Source organism: Suillus paluster (genome assembly GCF_016628075.1).
Source record: "Suillus paluster strain FC165 chromosome Unknown EDB91scaffold_195, whole genome shotgun sequence".
NCBI classification, from domain to species: domain Eukaryota; kingdom Fungi; phylum Basidiomycota; class Agaricomycetes; order Boletales; family Suillaceae; genus Suillus; species Suillus paluster.
The window spans coordinates 35,315-53,240 of NW_024537755.1; the positions used below are offsets into that span (position 1 = coordinate 35,315).

Here is a 17,926-nt window from a genome sequence, read left to right on the forward strand (position 1 = left end):
GCTAGAGAAAAAAATGTAGTTAGTGCGGTATATTTGTAGAAGAAGAAATAAGGGGGCTTAACAAGGCAGGCGGAAAATCTGAAAGAGAGGTGAGTAGGTGTAAAAACTGGACAAAAGTAAAGGCGCCAGTCCCTAGGGACATGGTTGGCCAAGAGCATATCCCCCAGATCCCAAAGTCCAAGGCGCCAGTCCCTGGGGACATGGTTGGCCAGGAACACAACCCCCAGATCCCAAAGTCCAAGGCGCCAGTCCCTGGGGACATGGTAGGCCAGGAACACAACCCCCAGATCCCAAAGTAAAGGCGCCAGTCCCTGGGGACATGGTTGGCCAGGAAGAACTAAAAAAACAAAGGGTTAGAGGCGCCAGTCCCTGGGGACATGGTTGGCCAAGAAGAACTAAAACAAAGTCAATCAAGAACCAAGAGAAAGGACTGACCTTAAGGCGCGTTATCAAAAGCTTGATAGCGCGCCAGCTGTCAAAATAAAATAAAACCAAGTCAGTACTACAAATCATATGACTTAACATTACTTACTGAGAGTGGTAAAAAGTCAATGTAACACTGCCTTTGAACACTTGCAGCTGCAGTCTGCAAGTGGCCAAAGGACAGGTACAAAAAGATAAGGAAGAAAGGTGTAATAGTGTAATATATATGGGTTATGGGACAAAGTGGAAACATGGTTGAAGTTGAGAAAGACGAACCGTGGGAACAAGGTTGATGGTTGAAGTATTGTTTGTTGATTTGTTGTTGTTTGTACCAAATGTTCCCACACTCAATTCTACTGGTTGTCGGACTTTGCCGGTGGAAGTCACGTGCATGTTTGGTTGGTTTTTCAACTTGTTTCTTTTGTCTAAGTCTCTTCTCTCTCTTGTCAACGCGTCTCTTTGATCATATGAGTGTCTTTTGTTTGTTTTTGTCCACGTGTCTCTTTTGCTGACGCGTCTCTTAAGTCATGTGAGTTTTCTTTATTCTATTTCTATGCTAATACTAACTACAATACCAGCTCTTGTCACCCACTATGGTCCGCACCAAGAACACCGCCAAGAAATCCACTGGCGCCTCAGCCCCACGCGTCCTCCTCAACATCTCAAGCACCCGGACTTCTGGAGTGGATAGCCGGAGAAGGAAGGCTTTGACCGCCTCCAAGGTCAAGCCTGTGGGAGGTGGGGACATTGAGAAGAGAGATGCTCATTATAAGGTGCGTCTTACTTTTTCTGTCTTGTATTTGCTGATTCACTTTATCTTTCTCTCTTCTGAAGGCTTTGACCGCTGCCAAGGCCACCTTGCCTATGGGAGGTGGGGACTTGGCAAATACAAGTGTTCACAATGAGGTGCGTCCATTTTCTCACTAATCTAGTTACTAATGTGCTTTATCTTTCTTCCTTTTAGTATTGCATAGTCTGCAGGGATGGTGCAGGGCGCTATGAAGAGAATACTCTCTTCATGTGCGCTCTGTGTCCCAGAGTTGTGTGCAGGCTCTGCCTGCAGCTGCCGCCTGACTTAGAGACCACAGTCCTGCAGGACAACATCTCTTTCCGGTGCATTTGTTGCCACATCAAGATGGAACAAGGTGGCGCATACTTTGTGAGTTTTTTGATTTTATTTTATTTTTTTGTTCACCCCTCATTGATAACAGGGTTTCTATAACGCCAACCACCTTCCGGTCTTGGACAGGTTCTTACCCATCAATGGCGCACTTGAGGTGTCTGAGCGAGCCGAAATTTCGGCGGCCACAGTCATTTTCATTCACCTCATCCTCGTCAACTTCACAGTGGCTGGTAGCCCTATGGAGTTTGCTCATTCCTTCCTCAAGCCCTACTATACTGGCGACCACATCCAGTATCTCAACGTCTACTATGACATTGGCACTGATGCCAAGCTTCCCGCCTACTGCAGCAACATCCAGAAGATAATGAAAGGTTTGAAGAAGTCCTTTGTCTGGGAGCGTGTTGTGATTGGCGTCTCTACTCACACTGATGAGGATTTTGGAGACCCTTTTACTGGGTATGAGGATGATGCCTCAGAGGGCTATATCAGCACTCCGGTCAATGATGTGAGTTTTTTTTTTCTTTCATAGTGCGCCAATAAGTGACCCTTTTTACAGTTCTTGGAAATAATTCTCCAACCCTGGAAAACTCTCATTGATGCCGTCCAGGAATCCTACCTCTGGATGTTCTGTTGTGGCCACCTTGTCACCAACTTGGACTCATTCCATGGCTTGCAAGAGGCTGTTGTCCGGTGAGTTTTTTTTTTCCGTTTATTTGACATTATCTAATGTTCCTACAGACACAAATTAACTGGTACCATCACATTCAATGCTCCTCGGTTTCAGCCCTCTTTCGCCTCACACTTGCTCATTGCGTTCACAGAGAGGGTTCTCATTGGACGTTGCCCACTTCGTTTAGCATTCAAGGATATGCTTACACAAGCCTGTGACCTTGGTCGCCACTCTGACATTTATCTGCTGACACCTGTCAAGGAGGGCGCCCTCACTTGCTCTAGGTTTGCATGGGCTAATGTGGAGTTCCGTCCTTGGGGCCACCACCTGCCTATCCAATGCAGTGGGTGTGGTTGGGCTAATTCTTGGAGGTCCGCCTATGTCAAAGGCAGCAAGGACAAGGCTTATATTTTTTGAGTGCAAAAATGACTCTTGCAATGTAAGCCATACATTCTCTCAGCCACCGGGGTCCACAGTACTTTATTCTGGTAGGGAAGAATGGTAGTACTTGGTTGGATATTCCATTAGAGACACAGTTGGCTTGATTTACATATTTTTCTTGAATATCTGTCTTACTTTGTACTTTGCTTCATGTTATCATTGTTCTGAGTTTGAGTAATCATTTGTTTGGTGTCTGAATCTTGAGATTTAGTATATAAGGCTAATGTCATTGAATTTGTGAGTCGGTCAGATTTATACTTGGGTGATTTTGTGCTGGTTATTTGAATCATGTGACCTTAAGATAGTCACCTGATGAGCATGTGACCGTGTTTTGATCATGTGACATGGTTTGTTGATCTGTTGTCAAGTGAGTTGGTACTGGTTACACATTCTGCAAACTTATACCGGCCTCCATTCTCAAGATTTTTGCATACAATGGCTGACTGGACACATGTATTCAAGGCTGTTTTGGATGAGCACAAGATTTCCTATGTTTCAGCTAAAGGAAACCCCTGCTGAGAGGGCAAAAATCCTCAAAAGCATCAAAGATGCCATACTTGAAAGTGACCAGGCCAAGGATGCTTCGACTATGCTTCCAGGCAATAACATTCGGAAGGTGAGCTTCCAGTCTCTTGTCTATATTAATCTAATTTTATAGGCTATCCATACATATTACTTGCATTTTCTGGAGGATGACGAGGACCGCGATCTCGAGCAAAAAATCATCGAGGGAGCTCATAAACTCACATCTGGTGCAGGCATCATCACTGTAGATATGGTCAAGGCCGTCAGGATGACAAGCCTCTGGATGCTGCAGCATTCAAGACTGAATTCTCTCCTTTTGATGTCACACAGAAGTTTGTTCAAAGAAGAAATTGGGGAGTATGACAAGAAGCACTGTGGACACCTCTGACCTAAGGTCCATGGGGACAAGGACAAAGCTGGTCTGGTCCTGGTGCAATGCCCTGTCACCAGATGTACATGAGGAGCTCAGACTTGTGGCAGAAAAGTGGAACCAGGAAGGTGCTCTTTCCGACGCCAAGGACAGGTATTTTTTTAACACTACATTGCTATATTTAGGAAAAACTCATGTGTATCTACAGATACCGCAGCCGACACCAGAAGAAAATCATGGAGGACTTCATAAAGATGGCAGGAAGAACCATGGGTTTACATGTTGTGATGCTCGTAGCTCATGATCGAGGGGAGGGGAAAATGCCTGGAACAACCATGTCAGTGTTATTTTTTTCCCATTGACATTACCATTGACAATCTATTGGTTTAGTTGGGAATCCTGTCCCAGGAAGGCGAAGAAAACCTTTACTCTGGCTACCAAAGACAACAAGAAAATGGGCTGGAGAGTCCAAGACCGACTTGCTGACTGGCTGAATGAAGCCGAGTATAGTAAAGTCTTGGATACAGGTATTATTTAATTGCTAATGATCTAGCAACAGGCTTAGAACCTGAGGACCAATCTGACGAGGAAGATGAGAAGTTGCCCGATTTAACAGTGGAGGTAGACAATGAGGGCTATCCTTACCTACCGACAGGCTTTGAATCTCTCATGCTCAAGAACCAGCAGAAGGTCGTACGAAAGGTATTTCAAAAGGCTTATGGTGATTCATTTCTATTTTCGAAGTACTGTATTTTTCTGACCGCTTACATTCAACAGCGGTCATCTCAAACAACCCTAGGGCTGCAGTCCCCTGGGGTCATATTACCCAAGATCCAGACCATTACCTTGACATGGACTGTATTCCTCGAAATGTCGTCATCAAGGATCCTTCTCACCTGCAGAAGGAAGCCATCAGTATGATTTTTCACTTTGGAAATATTGTGCTAACCATAATGAACCAATTGTCCAGTTCATTGGGTATAAGAAAGGCGACTTCTATGATTCACTGGCTAAGAAGGGGGATGTAAGTAAAAAATCAAGGAAGAACCCAAAATATGTCGAAGTATCATCAGATGAGGACGAGGGTACTGAAGAAGGCCCCCCAAGCCAATGGTTCTTCTGACGAAGAGGATGACTTGGAAAGCCACACCCCATCTCTTTCCGATTCCTGCCTGAATTCCATATGGGTGGTGACACAGTCGTGTTATCTTCAATCCCTCTCTACCCTCCCAACATATTCTCGTCTGTTGGCCACAGTTCAAAAACTCTCCAAGACAGTATGTATAATTCACTACATTTGTGATAACAGCATTAAAATTGACTATTTTTGAAAGCAAACTCCTGATCCTAAGGGCAAGGCTAGGAAGCAACATCTGCCTGTCTGGGCATCTTGGACGTGGTCTGAGGCATATCTACCTCAAAATATGCACAGTGATATTCAGGCTTCCTCTGTCGCTTTGGAGGAACTAGGCAACTATGTCATCAAATCTTGTAGTTTGGGTATGATTGTTGTCCTGGGCCTTGGACTCCTCATTCGTGAGTGTTGCCGCGCTCAGGAGTATGAAGCAGATGAGGCTGGAGATGATGTGCCTCAATATTTGGGCGACTCCATCCTTGGCTTCGAGGTGGGGGACAAGGTTGAAGAGGCCATTATCAGAATCCAGGTGAAGGTGGACGCAATGCTGCCAGATGGTAATGAGAAGCAGATGACAGTGGGGGAAGAAGTTCACATGAGGCGCCTGGAGAACAAAAGGCAGGTGAAAGAGAGGAGGGAGGCAGAGCAGGCAAAGGTGGCTGAGGAAAAGAGGGTGGCTGAGGAGAAGAGGGTGGCTGAGGCGTCTCAGATGACTGATCAGAGGGCTGCCACATCAAAGAAGGCAAGCAGTACTAACACTGGAGGAAAAGGGAAGGGTAAACGCCCAGCAACAGATGTGGATGATTCAGTCATGAAAAAGGTGAAGACATCTGCTCCTCCTGATCCTCCTTGTCGCTCTACCAGAGACAGAGCAGCTTCAAAGAAGTTTAAGAACTGAGACATCATCATTAGCACAATACCTTAGAATCCCCTTCTTGCAGTTTGTTGTCAGATACACTTGAATTTTCATGTCTTTTTGAGTAACATTGATGTTAGCACTGACAATACTTTAGCAGGATGCATAGATGGAATGACCGACCCACTGATACCTTATTGGACTATTGGCCAGCCAGTCTGTGCAGCATGTAGGCCATGGCCGGCCGACCTACTGGTATTATATTGGCCTAGTGGGCCAGCTGCCCTATATGGGATGTAGAACAGGGGCGGCCGCCCCACTGAACACTTTTTGGGCCTTTGGGCCACCCGGTCTATGCAGTATGTAGGACATGGCCGGCCGGGCTACTGATAACATATTGGCCCATTGGGCCAGTCAGTCCATGCAGTATGTGAAGCATGGGCGGCCGGCCTATCAATAACATATTGGCCCATTGGGCCAGCCAGTCTGTGCAGTATGTAGGCCATGGGCGGCTGGCCTATCAATAACATATTGGCTCATTAAGCCAGCTTCCCTAGTCAACTGGATCGAGTGGAGACAGGCAGAGCAGATAAGGGGCAAAGGCAGAAGGGATATGGGGTTGGGTGGAGTGGATATCAATATGTCAGAGTGGTTGGATCTGGTATATGACAGCCCTCAACACTCAACCATGGTCATTTCCAGCACTTCCCCAGCACCTAACAATGGTTTGGATGCATTTTTGGATGCATCACATGATGCAGAGCTCCCTGTCACACTGGGTCACATCACCATGTGAGTTCTTTGGCATCTGTTTTTGTCTGATCACACAATTTACAGTAACTATTCTCAGTGCTTCCTCAGCACCTGATGCTGGCTCTGGTGCATTTTTAGCCACATCATGCAACACTCTGGGCCATGTCACCAGGTGAGTTGTTCTCTCTCTGTGTCTGTCTGATTGTGTATTTATGGTAGATGCAAGGCAGGAGCCAAGACCTACTGTTGATTGGAATGCCAGGCTTCTGCAGGGTTTTGATGCAAGTTTTGCTGCCCACCTGCAGCGATGTTATCGCCAGCCTGTCAACATGCTGGCCCCGCCTCCCACCTCCACAACTCCTTCAGTACCTGCTGCTTCTGAGTCATCGGTGCCTGCTGTTACTGACTGGTCTGCTGATCTCCATCGCTGCTGGTTTCAGAGCCACATGACACGTCTCAAATGGAGATGAGTCAACGACCCATATGCTAAGGTCACCACTCAGTGAGAGGATCGCAATGCCATGGATCAGCAACTCCATGACCTGTAATGATCCAAGGTAAAGTTGGCAAAGGATATCATGTGGTGGTGTAGTGGGGTGCACGTTGCAGGGGTTACACAGAAGAGGAGATAGCAGGAGGAGAACACAGGAGCTAGAATGAGGAAGGCATAGAGGTTAGGAAAGTAATGCAGAGAGTAACAGGAGGTGGAGTTCAGGGGTCTCAAGGGTTCGGGGTCCTGGGAGTACATGCAGCTAGACACATGTTCTACAGTAGAGACACAACCACAACATGTTGGTGATCCTTCCCTTCTCTAGAGAGCAAGGCTGGTGGGTACAGTGGGAAGAGCAACTTGAGTATGACTGCAAGATTGGTGTGAGGGATGTGGATATGTTCTGCTCTCAGTTGGATGAGGCACTCAAACGTCAAAAGTGTTGGGAGGTGGTGGATGCTCGGCAAAAGCACATCTTTGAGCAGAGGAAGGGAAAAAGTCAGGAGGAGTGTCAGCATTTGTTTGAGCTATACAAGGAGGGCCCTCCACCTGACTGGGAGCCTTCTGAATAGTTTTTTGTGTTAGAGTTGTTCCTATAATATGATTTGATTTTTCTGATTGGATGGGAGTGATGTATTAAATGGGTTATGTGACATTATTGGAGCAGTAGGATGGGAGGACAGGAGATGGGAGACGGGAGACGGGAGACGGGAGACGGGAGACGGGAGACGGGAGACGGGAGACGGGAGACGGGAGACGGGAGACGGGAGACGGGAGACGGGAGACGGGAGACGGGAGACGGGAGACGGGAGACGGGAGACGGGAGACGGGAGACGGGAGACGGGAGACGGGAGACGGGAGACGGGAGACGGGAGATGGGAGATGGGAGACGGAAGATGGGAGACGGGAGACGGGAGACGGGAGACAGGAGACGGGAGACGGGAGAATTGGGAGGAAGGGTGTCATATACCAGATCCAAGCACCTCCAATACCACCTGTGAACATCCCCACCCCTGGTCCGACCCCCTGTTTCCCCATCTGCTCCATTCCTCCTTCCCTGACAATGCATGAAGTGCACATCAGCAGGATTAGCCCTGCTACCTCCGCCCGACCCAGTTCTGCTTTTCCGACACTACCCCTATGTCCTCCAACACCATACCCCATCCATCCGACCCTATCTGGGCTTCCGCTCCTCCGCCCTATTGGTCCACCTGATCCTACTCCTACTCCCTCCACTTTTCCGACCCGCTTAGTTCTACTCGTCTTGTCCCACCCAACTATTGGTCCGTCTGACTGCCTCACTGGTCCACTCCTAGACTAGGAACCACTCAACTGGTCCTATCCCCATTTAGTATCATAGTTCCGCTTTTCGGATCACCAGTAATCCCTATACCCTAGTGATTCTGATCTGTCGCGTACATACTGTTCCCCGAGCCTTATTCTCATATGTCTCAGTCATCCTATTGTAATCCTGTACACTCAGCACATAGCCTTCTGCTATGCTATGCTCATCACTTAGAGTATATAAACATATGTGCATTTGTCTGTAGATACTCAGTCTGAATATTACCTTTTCTAAGCCCTGCTCTTCTGTTCTTTGACTTGGGCCTGATCCTAGTCAACTCCTGTTAGCCGGCCTAGGGGATTGACTCCCTAGGTCGGCCACCCTCCAATCCTCCGTTCCCCCGTTTCCCCATTCCTCCATTCCCGCATTCCCCCGTTCCTCTGCTTGTCCAACTTCCTGCACATTGGACTTGATCCCTGTACCTATGTATATCCAACCCCTTTAGTTCCACTCTGCTTCGGACTTTATCCAAGCAGTTCCTTCTGCTCCGCTCCTACTGTTGGTTCCGACCACAGTAGTCTCCCGCCTCCCTCCTGTCGGGCGGAACAACCCCCACCCGACTTTCCCACACTCACCTAGTAGTCTGTCAGTCCTCCTTCAGAGGACCCCCATTCCGATGTCCTGTCGGAACTCATAGAACTCGTGTCAGACTACATTCCGAAATTAGGGGCATGTACTTGAGTAAGGGGCGCAGCATACGAGCTGAAGCCAAGCCCCTCAGACTCCGCTTTACCCCTGAGCACGGTCTTAACAAAGGGCATGAGTCAATAGCAAGACACAAACTTCAGTCTCACTGTTTGTGCAACATCCCATAACTAAAACAAAAGTATATAATATGTAGACACAGTGAGGCAAGGCACCAAAGGTGCCTCCAGCAGAGCATGAAGTGCTCTGCTTGCTTCCTGTGCCGAAGGCACAATGGGCTTGGACTCGTATCAAGGGGGGGAAGAAGCAAATATGTTTTTGATATGTTTTCCATTGCTTCACACTTGCAGAGGCCCTGTGACAGGCACTGGGGCAACAACAGACCAAAAAAGCGGTTTAATATGTTCTATCATATCTATTCAATCTAAGCTGCTACTTATATACAGACTGTATCTAATTGTGGTGTGGTGGTGAGCCAGGGAGGTGTGGGAAGGGTTGATATTGTGGAGAATACCTAAAATGGGCGATGTTTTGGGAGTTGTGGAGAAGTTCCCGGTGGCCAAAAATGCGAGTGGGAACAATGGAGCAGCTGCAAGTGCTATGCTGTATCTCACACTGGCAGTTAGTGCATTTTAATGCATTACTCCCCCAGGGTCTTGTGTGCAGGCACCAGTGAGGAAGTCTGAAGTGTCGCAGCCATGAGAGGATGGAGCTAGTACAAGAAATATATTAACTCTAGTCTTTGGTAGGGGACAGAAAATATTTCGGGGTACGCATGTTTAAAGCGGGATTGCGCTCACCAGCACTCATAGCAGTTAAACTAGTAACCTGATCACACATGGATTCCATCAACCTCGCCCGTATCAAGAGGCGGGGCTCTGGATCAGTTCGAGTGGAAACCATCTCCATTCCCGTCTTGGAGAAGTTTAGAATACATGGATGCGGTCAATACCGTAGACAGGCTCAGCAAAGGCCGAAGAAGCTACTTTGAAGGCTGCGACGGATACTCGATTTGTGCTGCCCAGACTCCGTGTATACGCGGCTCGATAATGAGGTAACATGGATATAGATGATGGCCTGACTGTCCTATACAACCATAACACGCTCCTGCAGCTGCAGCATGTGCAAAGAGCTTCAGTTCGATCCTGACACTACTCGTCATAGACTATACTTGCTGGGCCCCTATATCCGATTAAGGCGACGAAGTTCAATCATAAAACTGTGAGTTGGGCTTACCGCATTTCAACACCCTTTACAACGTTCTCGATCAGCGAGGAAATGGATCAACAAGAGCGAGACGCGAACCTTATCCTTCCAACTGATCTGTGCTTTCAGCTCTGTGTGACCGAATAGAATGATGACGTCGAATTCAATCTTATAATACTTCGAACGATCTAGAAACGATTTTTGGGGACGAAGTGTTTGGGCTAGTTCCTGGAGGTCGGCATGAATCGTGCACAGCGTGGAGAATGAGGCTGAATTAGATGAAGTCAGCATGAGTGTGCTCGAGCAGTGAATGGCTCATACACCGTTCAACGTCTAACCACTGCGGCTCCTGGAGGGCACCATTGTAGCACATTATGTCCGTGCTGTGACTCGTGCATGCAGCGAGTGATTTTAGGACAATATAAAAGGACTTCCGGAATTCGCGCAGCTCAGATACTTGAGTCCCCTATAAGACAGATCTGAGGTCGGCATATACCGAATGAGTAGAATGCTTTATTCACCTTCAGCAAAATACTCTGAAACCTATTGGGGATACACGGTTTACCGGAAGCATCGATGAAGCTTGTGTGTTGTCGGGCCGAGTGCTCAGGATCCTGAGAGTTGTATGGAGAGTTGCATTCGATGCCATAAGTGGCTCGTGCAACTCGAGACGACACTAGGTGGTCAATGTAGAACGAAACTGCTCCATCAGCAACAGCCTTATTGCTGTGGTCATCTGATGAGTAGAAGTAGTCACTTTGGTATTTCAGAGCTTACACATGGGCATCTGGGCGACAGAAGCTTATACCGAGAGGTTGAAAGTACTCCTGGAGTTTCGCAAACAACCAGTCGCTGGCGGCGAAACCGCCGACCAAGAAAACGAACTTCACAAGGATGTCAGAATCTGCCAATATAAGCGGAATATTATGCTCGCATTGACTGGGGTCGAAGCCGCACGCATCTGCTGCTCGAAAGCCTCGATGATGGCTTTGATGGATGGTTCAAATAAGTCGGCGATGTCCCGGCTGCACGGTAAAACGTAAGTGTTGGGAGGAAGGCATCCCAAAAAATATGGACGAACCCGACCAATTTCAATTGCCCTGATCGAATGTCGTACTTCGCATCCTTGTCACGGATGGTGCCAAATTTGATGTAAGATGGTTCATCAGGCTTACGGAACCGAAGCTTCGTGCTTTTGTCGAAGATACTCGTCATTTGTGCGATCATCTCAGGACTGGAGTAGTTCGAGCCCGAAAGTTTGTCTGCACAAAGAAGTTGCCATCAGTTTTTGGTTGCCTGCATGGTCGATTCATTCACGGACTTCGTAACAGAGTATGAGCGCGACGGGTAACAAAGACTGAGCCTTGCAGGCAACCTGAATGGACTTCAGCAGGAGAACGTCACAGTGAAAGCGGGACTGACATTCAGCTGGGGCAATCTCCTCGAACGAGGTCGGGGATAACTTCATGGAGTAGGCGCTGAGATCGATGGTTCCGCCTCCAGCATCAACAACAACGACTCCTTGGCTGTCAGATTGGTTTTCCTCTTCGTCGGGGTAATCTGACACAGCTATAGGGGTTTTAGAGAATGCATCCGATGCAATCACGTTGGTAACACAGAAATGAAGACTCGCTTCGCCTTCAGTCAAGAGGTGCACGTGAGATTGTTCCTGGTCAGATGGAATGAGACCAGCGAGCTCGACGGCGCGTCTAATCTGTTGTTGTTGCGCGCCTTCCCAACCGTTCGGGTGTGTAAGTACGAACTCAATGGAGTTCTCGACCGATCTCCAAAGACTCAAATGTGATTCTTGAATGTAAGTCTGAGCGCACTGGAAAAGGTAGCGCATGAAGTCGGCGAGGACCTGTACTGCGGATTTGCCGTGTGGAAGAGGTGGTATGTCGTCTTCCCGTATGTGAGACGATGCCAGACGCTTGGCGCGAAGATGAAGTTTCCACCTGACTAAGATTAACATACAGCCTGCACTTCATCCTCGACGCTAGACAAACCATTCAAGCCTCACCCATCCCTCATCTTCTGCCTGTTCAATTATGTGCTCTTGTAAAGCCTCGGCACCCACGGCGCGGACGTCTCCCTGCAGATCATAGTAGATAATTGATGGTATTTTGGAGTCGCCTCCAACATGCTCTTGCGCAGGATATCTGCGACCACACCATGAGCAAGAGATATGCTGATGGAGCGGCCTACTGACCTTGCCACCCCTCTGATTACGGGCACTTCCCCCGGGTCTAGGATACAATACGAGACACCACTGAATGTGGTACCGACATCGAATGCAAGCACTAGCTTTCGCGTCAAGCCTTTGTACGGTTCCCGTGGAAGCATATTAGAAATCTGAAGGTTGGTCACTCGCTTTCTGGTCGAAGGTTATATGTCAAGGGGCGTGCGTTGCATTTTAAAGGTCACATACCAGGGTTGAGGCGTGTACGCCTCGTGTTGTCATTGCATACACTGGGATAGAGCAAGGATGTGATGGTGTTCAAACACATGTTGTGCACTGCCTATGACCCTTTTCTGAACAGAGCAGATCCTCCCAAGAAGGTGAGAGTGCTGACGAGACCCTACGCCCATGTTCACGTAGAGCTTACTGTGACAATCTGAGTTCGGATCTTATAGAATATGTATGTAGCGGCTTCTTCGGAAGATCGAAGCTTCATGCAACCTTGGCCAGTACATTCGACATCTCAGCACTTGTTGTCACCTGCGGTTCCATGAATATTTGGATTGATGCGTGAGACCTCCCTTCATGATCATGACTGACGCTGACTTTCCTTCCTTCAATTTGTTGTAATTTTGAATGTGTATATAGTACGCGAGTGATACTGAACACGAACTTGCCTGCCCTAAATCATGTTTCTTCACAGCATCACACCTTCGATTCAGCGTTGAAGTCACTTGAAGTCTGGCCGCTAGTTAATGGCAAGTTGTCTCGCTCCTCTTCACCTTTGTTAATAGTAACACCACGGTCACTGGTGATTCAGGTCTAAACCACATCATCGCTAGCGGCCGTCAATTTGACATTGCATCAGAGTGCACCTTACTCGGACCTGTGGGACGTGCTGAATGTGTAGTGTTTATATGGTGCTACACTAAAACTGTTGCGACTCGGAGTTCGTTGGGAACGGACATGCGACAGTCGCTGAAATCATCGCGTGAATATGGGTCCGATTTAAATGCTGCTGACGCATTACAAAAGTTCCGTCTGGTACGTTGATGATATTTCATCTGAGAAGTAACATATTTCTCTGGCTGTTCGCGTTTCCTTTCATTGATTGACCACTGCACGGGAAAACTTGTAATAATAAGCAATTGGCCCGCCTTCCAAGAAACATCATGCGAAGGTATTTAAAGCTGAGCAACCACCTTCACATCGCCACGCACCCATGCATCACATATCTCAAGACGACGCCTCGTAGCACGTTCCAGCAGAGGATCCCTTCTGTAGATGTACAAGTCAGTAGTGACCATACTCTTGGAAATGACAGGATGCTTACGATATCATAGCAGCAGAGAGCGGTATGCTTCGAGTCGCATTTACTCGTAGAGCTAACCTCGGTGCAGTCTGAACCTTGCCAGCCACTGTTGGTCTATAACAGGGCACCAATGAGCACGATAATACGATGCAGAACAGTGTCGACCTACATCTCCAGCTGTCTTGCAGCACTCGAGCGTGGCACCCTTCTGACAGGCTGAGTCTGTAGACGCAGTTGTGACGCCAGCAAGGGCAAGGATGGCACAGACGACTGGTGTGAAGCGGATGAACATTATGGTGAGGTGGTTGGACACTGGAAGGTGAGAGGATGGGAGGTCGTGGTTTTATAGTTTTCTGTATACACTGGTATGTAATAGACCATGGCACCCATCATCGCCATTTAGTTAGCATAACTGTCGGTAAAGCAAGCCACTACTAGTACTTAGTACTGACGCTAGTGTTAGTGCACACCGAGTAAATTCGATTAGTTGACGTACATTAGAATTGTGCGGTCATCCGGCACGAGCCCTTGTGCTGTAATTTACCCAGCTAGCACCGTGTACTCAGCGGAGACATGGGTACACAAGCATGGGGAGGCCAGTACAACTTCTAGGAGCAAGGGGTTGTAACCACGTGATCTATTACTAGGATGGATAACGCGTTGTAGGTGATTTCCCATCATTTGGCTGTATCTTGTATTGGTCCATGTCGTTACAGTTCTTGCCGTACGATCTTCTGTTCAATATCGCCCAGGATCTTGACATCGATGATGTGCACAATCTTCAAGCGGTCAGTTCTTTGTCTTTTCAACCTGACTCGACATGATCTTACCGATGTGACTTAATCTTTTTAATTATTTAGACCTGTAAATCCTTGCGTTTGTTCACACTTACGCGGCCCGTGTATCGCCAACTAGCCCACGACTTACTCGCTAGATCCAGACCCCTTCCTCTCCACGCCTTCCAGCGCCTCTCAGATCTCTCTACACCCGCCCTCATTGCTGCCGTCGACCGTGCCCGAGGTCTAGAGAAGGCATGGGCGATCCGTGCCCCTCGACCTGCTCGCCCAAATCCGTACTATGGAAACCAGTGGTACATCACCATCAGCGTACCTTCCCATGAGGAGATCGATTGGCTATCCCCCATCACCAGCAGCTACACACTCTGTGCGACTAAGAGCGGCCGTGTCTTGTGCTGGGATGTGAGGAGGGATATCTGCCTTGCTGAGTGGGATCCGAGGTCCTTGGCAGGCTCCAGTGAAGGCGCCGACGACGAGGATGAGGACGATGAGGAGAAATGGGAGCTATGGAAATGTCGTGTCGAATTCGAAGAGCGCACCGTATATTTCACCATGGCTAGGGTTCTCAAGGGGTTGCTAGTTTTCAATTTTCTTCAATATCCTGATCGAATTGACATACCTTCCCCAGATACCACGATGACCGCGTCATGGAGTTCATGCTCATGCGATTATTCTTCCCTCAAGAACTCGACGATTACGACGAAATAAATCAGGCACAACTCTACGTCCAATCTCCCATTCTTTCTCACCTCGATCACTATGCCAGTGCTGTTGAACCCCAACCCCAACAACGTGAAGGAGACTCCCCGATCACAGTAACTCCTAGAGTCCCATCACCCGCGCAAGATCCGCCCCCCTCGATTCCCATCTACGATCAACCTCCCACCCCCACCCCTTCACCTCCCAGTTCTCAAACTCCATCACCACAAGATTCCTCTCTGCTTAACTCCGGCAGCTTTGGCCCATCAAGCGCTACATCCAGTGCCCAATGTTCCCCGATGGCGATCAATGCAATCCTACCGCCTGATTCCGCAGAATGCAGCGATCCCCCACAGTTAAATGGAATTCCCTCCAATCAAGCGAATACAGTTGGAATCAGAGGCGATGGAGGTGCTGGGGATCCGTACCAGGGACCTGTCTTCTGTCATCCCTCACTCCGAGCGATGTTTATCCGCAGTGCGCCTGCGACTCCCTCTTGGGAGAGATACATCCCACTCCCTATGCATTTTGGTGAGCGTTTATTCCTTTTGTTTGTTTGTTGATGTGCCAATAAATATTGTATTCTGACAGATCCACCTCCGCCTCCGGCCCCAGTGAATATTCCAATTCCAGAGTCGGCACGACCAGTTTTCGGCACTCTCACGAGTTTCCACACCACAGGCGTCATCATGAACGTGTTCCTCCTCGACCCGCCACGTCGCTTGCTGAGCGCTTTTGTGTGGATTGCGAGTAGCAATACCATTGGTGAGTCTATCTTACTCCTTCGGCATCGGGAACCCGGGTACCCTAAGCAGATGTCACTGATTACTGTCATTCATTTGGAGCTGCGTGCTGACTGCTTTTATGATAGGGTTGTATGTACTCCTTGATTGGGCGAAAGAAGACTATGTGTTTGTGGATACTGGTGTTGGATGCGTGAGTGTTCCTTGTGGTTATTACGTTTCCTTCGTCTTTGCACCAATCCGTCCATAATTCAAGACCCCGTTCACATGGGGTTGGTGTCGGTACTCTGATTTTGTGTGCGCACACGATGGTTTTGGTCGCATATAGTCACCAAAATGCCATGTGGCGCAACTGATTTGGCATTTTTACGGATATGGCGACTCCAACAACACGCATATCATTACCTTATTGTATTTACCATATAACATTATCACCTGCTAACCTCCTTCTACAGCTCATCTCCTCGAATTGGTCCTGTATCCTCCACGAAGACCAAATCGTAATCCACAGCGAAGAAGCCGATGCCGCCTACCAGCACTTTTACCCACTCGAGGTGCTCAGAACATACGGCCGTCCCCGCTGCGCCGTGTCTCTACCGGCTCACGCGCAAACGCCACCTCAAGCGGAAGAGGGCGTACAACAGGAGAACACGGGCGACGGCGAGGACGTACCGGAATCGCTGAAGAACTTGTGGAATAAGCTCCCGACGATATGTGCGAGGCTCACGCCGACTAGGAGCATTTCAAAGAAATTTGTGTTTCCTGTTGTACCGGGAAGCTCAGGCGCGGTGGTTGGTGCGCCGCCTGCAGGTGATGAAAATGAAGAAGACGCTGACGAGGCTGATGAAACGGGTGCGGCGGAAGAAGAAGATCAAGGACAGACTGAGGATGGTATTGAGCCCGTTAGTGAGGAAGAACCGACCGGCGCCACTGAGGTATCCTCAATAGTACCTCAATCTGAGGACGAGCAGTCTGTTAGTCATGATGAAGAACCTGTGGACGAAGATGAGCCACCGGATGATGAAGATGAAGAACTTGAAGATGCTCATGAAGGTAGAGAAGAGAAGCCTTTGACTACGAAGAGGAGAGGCGAAAGGCGTGCACGTTTCGAAGATGAAGAATCAGGAAATGATAGTAACGCAGACGAACCCAGTGGCTCACAAGGTGGCGAGGATGCCGATGAAGTAAGGGTCGAGGATGAGGTCAATGCAGGGACTTCTTCCTCAAGCGAACCCAGTACTAACCCCGAACCTGCGCCGCAAAATGACGAAGATGCATCATCTTCTCAATCTACCACTCCAACCACTCCCGGACCTCAGCAGTCCACTGAGGGCGCAGTCGCTCCGACAACATCTGAATCGTTTACAAACCCTTATCCATTCCCTCCGTGGTACCCCGAGTCTGCACACTTTGTGCGGCAATGGTGGCCCAACCCTCCCTGGCGTCCCGCGGCTGGAAGCTGCACGGTTGTCCTCCTTGCAGCACACGATCCTGAGACACACCGCACGCGTTTTGTGCTCGCGCAGCATTACTTCAAGGTCCCCATAGCTCCTGAGACACTACCTATTGTAGGAAAAGCGAGCACAAGCAGTTCATCTTGTTCCACGCAGGCGAACGATGACGATATGCTCCATCTATGGTACGTCAGCACGCCGTTTGAAGTCGTCTGCGTGCTCGAAGAAGGAGACGACGATGAAGACACTGGCGACCGGCCGCGACCCCTCGTGGCTGTTGATTTTGGGCACGCAGTATGGGTGGAGTGTGCTGCCCCTGTTGTCCCTCCCGACCTTGATGTCCACGCCCGCGCCAAAAGCAATTCTCCTGACGCATACGACTCAGATGATGTTCAACCAAATGCAGAGCCAGATACGCAACTTCACGCGCACTTTGCCCATCTCGAGGACGACCACTCGCACCCACACCCACGGCGGCGGGTCCCAAAATGTCTGCGCTTCGTCACCTTCCCGCCTGTGTATGGCCGCCGAGGGCGGACTGAAGAGGCGGTAGTACGCACGCTCGAGATTCCGGAGGAGTTGGACTTGGATGTTGTTGAGACGATCAATATTGATCAGAGCCAGGGCGCTGTGATTTTGAGTGTGAGTGATGGTAAGATTTTTATTTTGAGGTATGAATGATATTACTGGAGCGAGGGTGCGGATGGATGTTTGTTATATAGAAGCTATCAAAGTGACGATTGTGATATGCAACTCGTGC

General features: G+C 48.8%; 6 protein-coding genes across 6 annotated transcripts; 4 read left to right on the top strand and 2 right to left on the bottom strand.

Annotated features, from left to right (window-relative positions):
* Positions 1 to 1,016: 1,016 nt before the first annotated feature.
* On the top strand, positions 1,017 to 2,633 carry EDB91DRAFT_1256486 (uncharacterized protein; the record flags this gene model as incomplete). The annotated part of the gene is made up of 6 exons (XM_041324169.1): positions 1,017 to 1,196; positions 1,258 to 1,329; positions 1,388 to 1,582; positions 1,635 to 2,051; positions 2,103 to 2,236; positions 2,285 to 2,633. 6 exons carry the CDS (start codon positions 1,017 to 1,019, stop codon positions 2,631 to 2,633), a joined length of 1,347 nt encoding a protein of 448 aa, XP_041169337.1.
* A 514-nt stretch (positions 2,634 to 3,147) lies between these two features.
* On the top strand, positions 3,148 to 5,585 carry EDB91DRAFT_1256487 (uncharacterized protein; the record flags this gene model as incomplete). Its single annotated transcript, XM_041324170.1, has 10 exons — positions 3,148 to 3,273; positions 3,316 to 3,539; positions 3,592 to 3,705; positions 3,761 to 3,889; positions 3,961 to 4,061; positions 4,112 to 4,273; positions 4,330 to 4,493; positions 4,523 to 4,576; positions 4,626 to 4,829; positions 4,887 to 5,585. The coding sequence occupies 10 exons, from the start codon at positions 3,148 to 3,150 to the stop codon at positions 5,583 to 5,585; spliced, it is 1,977 nt and encodes a 658-aa protein (XP_041169338.1).
* Positions 5,586 to 6,231: 646 nt separating this feature from the next.
* Positions 6,232 to 7,358, top strand: EDB91DRAFT_1088427 (uncharacterized protein; the record flags this gene model as incomplete). Its single annotated transcript, XM_041316427.1, has 4 exons — positions 6,232 to 6,335; positions 6,394 to 6,468; positions 6,523 to 6,661; positions 7,071 to 7,358. 4 exons carry the CDS (start codon positions 6,232 to 6,234, stop codon positions 7,356 to 7,358), a joined length of 606 nt encoding a protein of 201 aa, XP_041169339.1.
* A 2,653-nt stretch (positions 7,359 to 10,011) lies between these two features.
* EDB91DRAFT_1176212 (uncharacterized protein) lies at positions 10,012 to 12,681 on the bottom strand. Its single transcript, XM_041320378.1, has 11 exons — positions 12,411 to 12,681; positions 12,192 to 12,356; positions 11,989 to 12,141; positions 11,405 to 11,937; positions 11,304 to 11,357; positions 11,064 to 11,244; positions 10,917 to 11,007; positions 10,760 to 10,866; positions 10,504 to 10,708; positions 10,304 to 10,448; positions 10,012 to 10,251 (listed from the first exon to the last, which is right to left on the bottom strand). Exons 2-11 carry the CDS (start codon positions 12,323 to 12,325, stop codon positions 10,019 to 10,021), a joined length of 1,836 nt encoding a protein of 611 aa, XP_041169340.1. The 5' UTR covers positions 12,326 to 12,356; positions 12,411 to 12,681; the 3' UTR covers positions 10,012 to 10,018.
* Positions 12,682 to 13,305: 624 nt separating this feature from the next.
* Positions 13,306 to 13,995, bottom strand: EDB91DRAFT_245659 (uncharacterized protein). The gene is made up of 4 exons (XM_041326587.1): positions 13,970 to 13,995; positions 13,643 to 13,920; positions 13,495 to 13,587; positions 13,306 to 13,439 (listed from the first exon to the last, which is right to left on the bottom strand). Exons 2-4 carry the CDS (start codon positions 13,763 to 13,765, stop codon positions 13,398 to 13,400), a joined length of 258 nt encoding a protein of 85 aa, XP_041169341.1. The 5' UTR covers positions 13,766 to 13,920; positions 13,970 to 13,995; the 3' UTR covers positions 13,306 to 13,397.
* Positions 13,996 to 14,177: 182 nt separating this feature from the next.
* EDB91DRAFT_1064371 (uncharacterized protein) lies at positions 14,178 to 17,847 on the top strand (the record flags this gene model as incomplete). Its single annotated transcript, XM_041314688.1, has 9 exons — positions 14,178 to 14,261; positions 14,334 to 14,842; positions 14,899 to 14,995; positions 15,605 to 15,734; positions 15,841 to 15,905; positions 16,168 to 16,299; positions 16,399 to 16,500; positions 16,915 to 17,505; positions 17,614 to 17,847. The coding sequence occupies 9 exons, from the start codon at positions 14,178 to 14,180 to the stop codon at positions 17,845 to 17,847; spliced, it is 1,944 nt and encodes a 647-aa protein (XP_041169342.1).
* Between the last annotated feature and the right edge of the window lie 79 nt (positions 17,848 to 17,926).